This window comes from Thermobia domestica, chromosome 18 (assembly GCF_964235325.1).
Source record: "Thermobia domestica chromosome 18, izTheDome1.hap1.1, whole genome shotgun sequence".
Lineage (NCBI taxonomy): Eukaryota > Metazoa > Arthropoda > Insecta > Zygentoma > Lepismatidae > Thermobia > Thermobia domestica.
The window spans coordinates 43635517-43647860 of NC_137471.1; the positions used below are offsets into that span (position 1 = coordinate 43635517).

Consider the following 12344-nt stretch of genomic DNA (forward strand, 5'->3'; position numbering starts at 1 on the left):
ATTATGCTTTATTTTTTGTTTAATTATGCTTTATTGTTAATTTCAATCATTGTTTTGCATTAATCGTGCATAATGTATGATATTTACTATAAATTAAATATTCTAAATATCTTGATCTACTTATTAATATTTTATGCAACCAGTTTCTTTCATATTTAATAAACTTTCTACTTAATGCACTGTAAAGAAATAGGCTTTATTCGAGTCAGTTTTTTTTTATCACTTGTGTGCGCCTTAGAGGTGCATATATACAGAAAGGAAAAGTAAAAGATGCCTCCAAAAAATACAGAAAGTGCTCAAGTTCAAGAGATACACATAACGATATAGTGTGGAGTTCTTGTGTACTAATCATTGTTGGCGGAAAGTTTTCTTTTTCTTTTCCTTTTTTCTTTCTCCACATCAAAGGATTACACCGAAAAGTTTACAGAAATAAAAATACGCTTTTCATTGTTGCATCGTTATGTTCTCAATGATTTTGCATTGTAAATATTGGTTTTAAAAAATATTAATACAGTATGTTAAACTTGCAGTTAAACAGAATTTTCCAAGAATTGTATTATATATTTTAAATTATGCTTTATTTTCTAAAATTATGCTTTTAAAATTAGTTTCTTCTGGACCCTTAGACAACCACAACCACGTTCAAGGTAACAATCATATGTGTAAATTGCTGTTATGCTTTTTATGCTTTCGGGTTGTCCTAATAATTAGTTATCCATATACCAATGTTTTCAATTGATTTAGATATCTACATTATTTTAACTTTACTATGTTACCCAGGACACTTGAGAATCTAAATGGTTTGACCATAACTCCTTTGGAACTCTATAGATTCCTGCGTAAATTTAGTTTATATAATTAGTTTTCAAAATGACTATAATAAATACTCGCTAGATAAATATAACTAAAAAGCTATATTTACAAAAGTAAATAAATAGATAATAGAAAATAAAACAAAAATGTGGAAAAATGGGTCTCTTTTTCGTTTTGTCACCGACTTGCCCATAGAATGAAAAGAACTGCACAAAAGTACCCTTCAAACCACTGAAAACTATGGAAAGATTCCTATCAGGATTCAAAAGTTACTAAGTAGATAAAAAAAAGGTAAACTCTGATATTTACGACGTGGTATGTAATTATAACCGAACTATAGACGAATGACAAAGAGAAACATCGATACTAGTATTAAGGAACATATGAGAGGTTCAAACACCGATACTAGAATCAAGAACATTAGAGGCTTGAAGTACAAAAATAAAACAGTCTTAACGACTGGAGCCAGATCAGGTGAGTAGGGAGAATGAAAAATCACTTCGACGTTGTCATGGAGAAACTGTTGCGTCACGTTCGCCCGATGCGCTGGTGCGTTGTTTTTGTGGAAGAGCACACATGCAGCCTTTGTCGGCCGTTTTTCACGCAATGCTGGAACGAGCTTCTTCTTCAAAACATCTTCGTAGGATGCACGTGTCACTGTAATGTCCTTTGAAATGCAATGAGTAAGGATTACTTCATCGCTGTTCATTTTTTCAGCACTGGCACTTACCCATTTTTTTTAAGGCATTGAATCTGTATGTTTCTATTGAGTAGACTGACGCTTCGTTTCAACATTGAAAAAACGGCATCCATGTCTCGTCCATTGTCGCAATCGATGAAAAGGAAGTCCCATTCATGCCGTCATCACGCGCTAACATTACCTGACAACATGTCGTGCGTGCAGCCTAGTGGTCGTCCGCCAGCATTCGTGGCATCTACCTGTAAGACTTTTCACATTTTCTGGTCTTTATGCAGGATTGTGTGCACAGATCTCACGGAAATCCGAACTTTTGAGGCGATATGTTCCACACTCATTCAGCCATCATCCAAAACAACTTTTTCCACTCGTACAATCATGTCGTCAGACTGGCTTGTGCGAGGGCGAGATTGTCTTCGTTTGTTGTCACATGACGCTCTGCCTTCTTTGAACTATCGTACTCATAAATACACGTGAGACACATCCATGACACCATCATCACATGTCTCACTCAACTGGTGATGAATTTCAAGCGGTGTAACACCACGCAAATGGAGAAAACGAATGATTACAAGCTGTTGTTGCAATGGAAACGTCACCATTTTACGAGTATCGTATGTATCAAAAACAGTCATCACTCTCATCGCTGCCACTAGAGTTATCTGTGCTGTACGGTGTTGCCATCTCTGTCTCGCATTGACAACGAATGCTCGCGTCTTTTAAAACAAACAGCATGTTTCTATTTGTTACCAGTTCTCAGAAAGAAAATCAAGGTGTTATAACTTGAATGCACATCGTATTTTACAACAATTTAAATCACAAATTCTAACCGTCCCCTCTACTTTCATTTCACAGCGAATTGCTAAATAAAGGAATCCAGTCTATGTTACGTACTTTTGGAGATGTGTGCTAGCAGGGACATATTCATTAAGGCACACGCTTCCATTCCCAGAACGTTTTGCATTCCCTCTCAAAAGCTATATTCCAGTTACAAAATATCTTTTTTACATGTATTGTCTGAAAAAAATCTTGTTTTATAAAACTTTGAACATTACGTAATGGCATTGAAGAAGCATACAAAAAGGGGATCTCTACCCAATGAATTGTTGACTCTCTACTTTCTTGACCGGTGAATACAAGGGTCGATATGGGTATGTAGAGAACCGATAGGCTCTGTAGGTCACGATACGTTGGTCTTGATGTCACAAAATGAGGTGTGCTCGAACAGGAGTCGAAAAACCGATCAACGGTCCCGACAGTGTTGTAGTCACTTCTCAGGTCACCAAGCGTCACTGGAGAGGCTTCCGGTGGAGATCTTTGGGTCTATTCTCATCTCCTAACTCTGTTGTGTACTTCTATGCCGCACACTACCCCACGATGCCTTAGAGATCCAGCAGGATCCTCACAAGAAGTGACGAGAACCGGCCCAAAAGCACGGATTGTTTATTTGTGGGGACGCGTATCTCCGGTGATCAACGGGCCCCTCGGGCATTGTAAGTACGGGGAGAACAAGAAGATACGCTAGTTTCTGAATATGCAAACCACGGTGTCGCATTTGAAGTTGTTCCAGTGCCGGAGCTCAAAACGGGCAGATACTGCTCATCGCTCTCGGCTATTTCGACCTATGTGCCAACTGAGCTTGGTTTGGTTCCAGTTGGAACCCATTCTTGGGCTTAGTTGTGATATCCGGCAAGCCCGTAGCTAGGAGTGTGTTATGCGGGAGGCACAGTTCAATCTGTTCCCTCTCTCTCTCACACACACACACACATATATATATATATATCAAGCTCAGCTGATGCATGGGTCGAAATAGACAAGAGCGATCACCAGTGTCCGGCAGTTTTGAGCCCTGCCACTGGAACAACTTCAAATGCGACATCGCGGTTCGCACATTCGAAGACTATCGTGCCTAACACGTTCTCCCCATACCCACATTGCCCGAGGGGCCAGTCGGTCACCGAAGATACGCGCCCCCATTAGTACATAATAAGTGCTTCTGGGCTGGGTTTCGTCTCTTCCTGTGAGGATCCTGCTGGAACTATGCGGTTTCATGGGTAATGTTCGGCATAGAATTATGCAGCAGAGCTAGAGATAAGGATAGACCGAAAGATCTGCACCAGAAACCTCTCCAATGGCGCTCGGTGACCAGAGAAGTGACTATAGTACTGTCGGGATCGTCGATCGGTTTTTCGACTCCTGTTCAAACACACCTCACTTTCCGACCCCGAAACCAACATATTCGTGATCTACATATCCTACCGGTTCTCTACATACCTATATATACACCCTTGTACTCACCGGTCAAGAATGTAGGGAGTCAATGGAGATGCCGTTTGGTTCAAAGAATTATTAAGACAGAGAATGAAGCTTTACTTGAACTAATGTACAGTACTACAAATATTGTTTGTAAATTGCTATATCATTTTTAATGTCAGAATAATTTTAAAATGAAAATAACCAATTCATCTTACACCTATCATTACAAATGTATAACTATAGATGGAAAATAATTAAATATATAATATTAATGGAAAATAATTAAATGTACCTATAAGTGTATAACAATAAGTAAATACTGCATTATAAGTGCACACTAGAAAATACACATAGTATGTACAGACGTATCCCATATTTAAAGATTAAAGAGTCTGATGAAATTAGTTCTGCTATCCACTGAGTATTGATCCAATGCATACCTGATGTGTAACTTAATCAGTTATTTTCGTAAACTCAAAAGGACTTCTAAAATAAATCTTTTCGCGAATTAAAATACATTACAATGAAAACACGAAAGTTCAAAGACAATCAACTATATTCCAAAATCCTTTCATTTTTGCCATAATCTATCCTCACTTAATGCAGGACAGGAAACTCCGATAAAATCGAAAGTAGTGGGAATGTAAAACAAAGAACGGTGGAATTATGAGTGCGTCGAAAATAATTTCCCATTGGATTGGTGATCCAATTGCATTTTATGGATGATTCACAAACGTGATATTTCACTGCGGAAGTAAAAGTAAAAGATAATGTGCACAACTATAGAACATAAGTTTGTTACACATGCTTAGTGGAAAACACAGTAAGTTTCTAAACTTGAAGTTGCGTGCTAGAAAATAAGCATTCAACCACATCTGAAATCGTCTTAAAATTTTCAATCTAGATATTTTTAAAATCTCATTCTTAGCAAATTGATTCTCGGCAAAATTCCCAGACTTTTCCCAGTCCTCTGAAATTTCAAAGCATTTCCCAGTTTTCCACGTTTGTCGCCACTCTGTGTCTAGTAAAATAGGAAAGTGGTTCGAAATGTTCTTCATTGTTGAATAGTCTAAATCAGTTCTGGTTAACCCTTTAATGAGCAATTTTTCCAATCAGACTGATTTTTTAATTTGGAGTGGTTTCGGTGTAGGAAACACTGGAGTTTGTTTTAATTTAATGCAAATACTGTGGGGTCTATGGGACATTTTGTGGTATTTGCATATAATGTCTATGCAAAGTTGCGCGTTGACATCTGCAAAGTCCACTAAAAACAGATAAAACCAATAAAACGCGACGAATTGTCAGCGTACTTGCACTTTTGCACTCATTACACTTGTGTCTAAAACAGAAGAAATCAACAGTTCAAAACCTGTCCACCTAAACGAGCAAAGAAAGCTCAAAGATAACAAGATGACAACAACTCCGCGTGCAGCAAGTAAGACAAAGAGTCCAACTCTGGCTTACTATGACATCTAGCGGGAAATTCAGAACTTCATTAATGAAAGGGCATCTTAGCTGATACGCAAAGCTGCTTTTCTATGTCCAAACTAGAAACTACATGCTGCAATACAATTTCAAAGTACACTTTGTATATAAGCAAAGCTGCAAACTAAAGGGATAATTTATAATGACTGTGAACCAGGACAAAATAAGAACCATACTTGGGACCCATTTTCTTTCCCTCATGGTTTTGTGAATGTGTTTAAGTCATACATTTTCTGATTCTTTGCTCTATTTTGCGTGTTTTGCTTGTCATTTCATGTGAGTAGGCCAATGAGGACTTAAGCTAAGTTACGAACATTTGAATGTAACTCTATAAAGTTTACGTTCTTCTAACAATCGGACAGGTAGCAAAGGTCTTACCTTGCAGAATGGACTAGGAAACTAGCAGGTTAATATTTGTCACAGTTAAAATTCAAACCTCGAGACGATCGCCAGTTACATTATTCCTGTTGCGCATGGTTTCTTTATTTAAAAAAATAATAATAATAATAATAATTTTTATTCGCAGGCCAATATTTCATCATCACTCTGACGTCATAAATTATTTTTTTCTAAAATCATATAAAATCTGGTGATTTTACAAAAAAAAAAAAAAAAAAAAAAAAAATACTAATCATACACTATAATTAAGGAGACAAAAGCTGTCCAAAAATGAGACATATACCAATCGATAGATCTCATTAAGCCGAACAAAATGATACTGGGTGAGTGTAAAAGCTCATGCGTAGTTTTTGAGAAAATAAAAAGAAAAAACGGTTTTGTTTGTAATTTCATGTCAGTAGGCGACTGGAAAATTTTGCTCTATAAAACGTCAAGTCACCACCAAAAACTCTGTTTTTGGCTTTAGACGCTACCAAATCGCAAGCAAGAAACGAAATTTCATGCGAGTAAATGAGAATATATATATAATCGTGACCTAAAAGCTAAATTTCGTGACTATTTCTTTACTTTCATGCCCGTTTTCTGATTTCGTGACTTTTCCATGACTTTCGTGACCGATAGTCACCCTGTAAACCTAACAATAATGCTCTACAAAAATCACACCTTGTATTAAGATGGAACTTATAAAACAGTATATCCTCGCCAAATCCTTCCTTATGACACTATTAAGATGACAGTACAGAGTTTGGTTGATGAGATACATCCCCAAAGTATGATTTACACTTAAATTTTAGTTTGTTTAACTACGATAGTGCCCAAAGTTGATACACATTTCAATCGAAGGGGCCGCGGTGGCTCAGTGGTAGAGCGTTCACCTCTGGTGCATAGGGTCTCGGATTCAAACCCTGCTTCCGCGAAGTGAACTTTGTGGTGGAGAAACGCAGTGCGCGTGGGTTGTCTCGGGTTCTCCCGTTTCCTCCCACTTTCTTCATTCCACCATTTCATTCATTTCTCATCATCACCGTCTCTTTTAGCCTAGCCGGCATAATCGTGGGACGTAAAACTCAAAAATTTCATTACATTTCAATCGATAAATGACATCGAGCTGAAGAAAATGACATGATTAAGGGTAAATTTCTACGCGTAGTTTTCGAAAATATCGAAAAAAAAAATAATAATAATAATAAGGTGCAGAAAGGTATGTCGTTCGTTGCCCACTATAATTGGAAATCCTTATTCTGTTAGAAAATATCGTCGTTGGAGATGTGATACCTCGTATGTCCAATTTTTGCGATTTTGAGTTTCTGACGTAAACTTGATGAGAACAACAGAACCGATGTTCTAGCAAACTCTCGTACATCACAAGAATTCGATTACTGTTGACCTGCATATCGATTGTTGGCAACTTCAGGTGATACTTCGTATGGAAATAAGTTCAATATATTATAGTCATTTGTATCGTGATGAGAAGAGCTGTGTCAGCGTTTTTAAAAGGATAACGCACTTTTTAGAAAGCCTGAAATATTAATATTGTGAATAGATACAATGAAGTTTGTTCATCTCCTGAAAAAGTAAGAAATTGGACGTACGAGGTGTCACATCTTCAGCGCCAATGTGCTTTATTTATTTAGGTTTTGTACAAAACCAGAAGATTGTATTTTTTGCAGTTTCTGTTTTCTTAACGGTAACATGCATATTTCTAACAATGCCACAGAAACTTCTAACCGTTATATACACTACTTGTAGTTTTGAAAGTACAGTACTATAGTTCGACAAAAGTGACTAAATCGCTGGGGTGCTGTAAATAACTGTGATTTAATATTAATAGACCATTAATTGCTTATTACACAGAATTATATTGGAATTTCCTTATTGCAATTTTTATCTTAGAATAAGTATCTTTTATTAACTGTGTTTTTCTACTGCATTATGCAATCATTTTTCTTTGTAAATGTAACTTCATGTCTTAATCCTACCAACATTCACGTTATCGCGGTAAAGCTACAGCAAATTACAATGTATGAATTTCTTTTAAGAAAATCTGAACACCTCAGGAAGCAAAAAAAAAAAAAAAAAAAAAAAAAAAAAAAAAAAAAAAACTCACCTCAAGAACCAAAAAATTAATAAACACTTCAAAATATTAAACCACAAATTACTCAAGAAAATTTCGAAACCTCTTACCTCATTCCGATCGTAATTTTCGTATCTCTCTGTAAGTAAAATTCTCAAAACAGTGGCCATGCTCACACACGATTCCATATAATCGAAGTTCTTGAAGCTTACATATTCTGAAATAAAAAAAAAATTAATTGTTTATTTACTGCGTCTCACACAGAACATAATCTAAAAATAGTTGGTAACATTTAAAAAACACACAAATAATAATAATAGTTAGTACTTAAGAGCCTGCCTTACTAAAAATAATACGAAATTTACCATTTTCTTTTGCTTGATTATTCATCAATGAAAGGAGATAATGAAATGCAAGTTACCGCAATCATAGATAATGCTATTCTACAACAGAAAATATGAACCTGAAGAATTTTCAGTGTTGCATTCCATAGAAATTACAGTGTTGCATTCCATAGAAATTACAGTGTTGCCAGAAAAACAATTTCCCTAAAATCTAAGTTAAGACAGCGAGTAGAGGAATGAACTTAACTGCATTTGATTACGTATTATGTTGTTTTGGTTTCTTGTGAACTACTTTTTAAATAGCATTATTATTTAGTTTTAATAACTGCATGTTAAAACTATTTTGTTTATTACAAACTAAATAAAACTATTATTTAAAAAGTAGTTCACAGGAAACCAAAACAATATGATACGTAACCAAATGCAGTTGAGTTTGTTCCTCTACTCGCTGCCTTAACTTAGATTTTAGGGAAATTGTTTTTCTGGCAACACTGTAATTTCTATGGATGGCAACACTGAAATGTTCTTCACGTTCATATTTTCTGTTGTAGAATAACATTATCTATGATTGTGGTGACTTGCATTTCATTATCTCCTTTCACTGATGAATAAACAAGCAAAAGAAAAATGGTAAATTTCGTATTATTTTTAGTAAGGCAGGCTCTTAAGAACGCTGAAACTGCAAATAAAATTACAAAGGAATGTTACATATTTTACTTTAAAAAAAATAATAAATGTATAATAAATAAATGAATTGTGTTGGTGTGTTTGAACGACGTTCTCTTTCCTTGAGACTACAGGCTAAGCTGAATGTATCACTGACTGGTGATAACGAACCTACTGGGCCCGTATGGGCTTACCATCAACAGTCACTGACACACTCACCAAGCCAATCACCTACGGAAAATAGAACTCAAATTTGCCCAAATGAGAAGATTCCAGAGTCTCTTCCATCTCAACTCACAGTCCGGTATCCAGGCCTGCAGTTCATCATTCGCACCCCACCACCAAATAGGTTGCGAACCACAACTACTGACACAGGACATCGACCTACGAGTGGAGCTGGCAATGAGCACCATGGAGATCTTAATTTTATCTGTAAAAGCCCTATCAAAAAAAAAAAAAAAAAAAAAAAAAAAAAAAAAAATCCCAAAACAGAATTTTGTAGCGCAACGGAATAATAAAAAAAAAAATCCAAACTGAGATTTTGATTAAAACTGATAAAAATATGAAAATTTCTGCAGACTCGGTTGTTTCCAACCCCGGTCACACTAAGGAAAAATCTCTTTCTTCGATTCACAGCTATTTCATTTCACCAGGAAAATAATTGTGTACGTACTGCTCTTTGCCTGGTTCATGCTTCACATACATATCAAACATAACTGTACGCAAATTTACTTCTTAAAACTAAAATGATGATATTCTGTACTTGAAAAGAAAAATGTTACTTCTAGGCTAGTAAACTTTTATTTGACATTATTCATTGAAACTAGATTTGACAGGAAATCTGATAAAAAAAAATCTTTACAGTTGCTTGTACGGATATACCCATCTGAATTGAAACAAAAGAGGATAACATTAAAGATTTTCTAAATCTTCAGAGCCGAAACATTGTTTACTTTTCATTAAGTTTTCCACAAATATTCTTAAAATATTTATATTCATTAATATTCTCTATATTCGTAAACATTTACATCAGACCGACACAAAAACAAATGAAAATTCAACAAAACACATTACATTTTTAAATCTGCACTACATATTCTCTGTGGTTAGCTATTATTTTCTTTCCTTCTCATTTTGGTGCTCAAATCTCTGTGCGCTGAAGTGGTGGCCGGCATAGAGGATTTACACTTTTCGCTACCTCCCTTGAAGCTCGGACCCATTGGACAAACTAGCACAGGTAAACACTCAAAGAAAATTTGCACAACTTAAACCTAAAATACCCTATCCTAACCTAGCTATACTATACTAACTTAACCTAAGGAAAGAAAAAAATCCTACCATATACATGAAGCACCCTTTTCATTCACAAAATTTATGTTTTCTTTTAGCTACCACATTATGGCAAAGACGTAGTGGCTATTGATGAAAGTGTCGCTCTAAAATTCTGTTTTACTTTAGAAATACTAGAACATTTCTACTAATAAATCGTTAAAACTCTATTTAAAACTTTCTCGATGGGTATCAGAGTAAATAACGGAGATTTGACCTGTTGACGACAGTCTCTTGTTACCGGTATACAAATTCATGTACCCTTGTACTAGCCATTAGCCGTGATTTCTGACACTTGCTTCCAAAATTTCTGTAATTTTTAGAATTATTTTAAAACCAAAGAAAAGCAACATGCCAAATTATAAAAATTTCGAGCAGTACTAAGCTCCCAAAAATAAATAATTTTGAGGTTTATAGGGAATCTAACATTTCTTTCATTGGGGGAAATGTGTGTGCGGTACACACATTTCTTGTTGTTATGACAATCGTCTGCGTTGAGATAATTCTAGCTTTCATCCCCCCCCCCCCCCCCATTGAATGAATTCACGCTGTCACATTTTTCAGACCTATATGTATGAAATATTGGGGAAAAACTTACTGCACTTAGCACATCATGTTAAGATTCACACATACACAGGAAAACCACACTGTTATTGTTATGTCACGAAACTATTAATTTCGAGGTTTCATTTTCTAAACTAAATTTTTGTTTTCCACTAGCTTCTTAGTTACTTGAATCCATCCCTCGTCGATTTACAAACTGAGTCTAAAAATTTATGATGAATACTTGCCACTAAATCCCATCCAGGGATTTACTCAGTGGTCTGAAAAAATATATTTACATCCACAAGCAACTGTGATGTCGTTCCATGTGACAATGGAGTACCACTCAACTTCTTCTTCCCAGATGCTAACACACCAAACTCAAGTTCTGAGTATTTTGCCACCGTCTTATTCTGCTCCTACAACAATTTCTCGCTGTTCGAGATCGTAAATTTTTACAAGAAGCACCATTCCATAAGAGTAACACTGATGTAAGTCAAAGAATAAATCACAGTTTTAAAAATACTAATTATTTTCACAATTTTGTACAGACGTCGAACACTACACGTCTATCTTCTATGGCTGCTGATGATGAGAACAATGAGAAGATGATCCCTAATTGGAAGATTATTATGACGTAACTATGGGATGATAGGTTTCTCTGCTGAGATCAAAGAAAGCCGAAAATCTCAACCACAGCTGTGATTGCGGATGATCCAATCAAATAATTTATTCCGAAAACAAAGAGATGCACCAAGAAGAAATTATGGCTGACTTTCTAAATTTGGAATTTTGAAGAAAAATTACGAAATAAAAATTTTAGTTTTCTTTTTGAAGATTCCCTATGCCGAAATACCTATAGATATAAACTGAAAACCATTAAGAAAGCTAAAATATACACTTATTTTCTAAAATAATGTTATATTTTCGGTTAAATACGTAAAATTTGCAAAATTTAATTACTAACCATATATTTTTCATGTAATACTTGTTGAAACTGTTTACTTAAATAAAATTACGCAAAATTTACGACCTACTTTTCATACTACAAGAAATTAAACATGTTTTCTTATATCTTCAATAAAGATAGAATTTCTTTAAATATACTAGGTGTTCAAAAGTACCGGGCCATGTTACGTTATGCCGAGCATAAGGTAACACATAAAAAAAAAAAAAAAAAAAAGGTAAAAGAAAACAAGAAAGAAAGAAAAGTAAGACTAGATATAGAAATTAAGACACTACAGCATAACGTAAGCATATATTTTACTACACAGCCAAATTTGTTTTTGTAGACATATCATATTTTAAAATTTACATACATTTAAGTAATAAAAGACAAGTTAATGTTTTTATTAAATTTTCCAAGATGACTACACATGATACCGTACTCTCGTGTGTATATAATCTGTATCTAGACTAAAAAGTATTTTTTTAAGAATGAAATGCGTGAAAACATCTGAAAATATAAACCCAACTTCTATCCATATACAGAACAAGTTTTACAGTAAAACTCCTGTTTGAGGACCTGATTAGGATTTTTTTCTTTCCTCATTTTTTTCCCCACTAAATAGAGATTTGATATAAAAGAAGTACGCCTTTTAACAATTCTGTGTTTCTGAAACAATAGACCTGAACGAACTTTATTTGTACTTTTACGGATTCTTTATTTAAAAAGATTAGAAAATATATTTAAATAAACATAGAAACCATCTTGCTTCAAACAGATTATTAAATGATAAAC

The 12344-nt window shown here is 34.9% G+C and overlaps 1 protein-coding gene across 8 annotated transcripts in view; it reads right to left on the reverse strand.

Moving 5' to 3' along the window:
* LOC145675464 (uncharacterized) overlaps positions 1 to 12344 on the reverse strand; it is a 209781-nt gene that overhangs the window by 76836 nt on the left and 120601 nt on the right. For all 8 annotated transcript variants that reach the window (XM_081745895.1, XM_081745901.1, XM_081745899.1 and 5 more), the window contains one exon: positions 7832 to 7938. In XM_081745895.1, coding sequence (XP_081602021.1) covers positions 7832 to 7938 — 107 coding nt within the window. The remainder of the gene's footprint in view (positions 1 to 7831; positions 7939 to 12344) is intronic.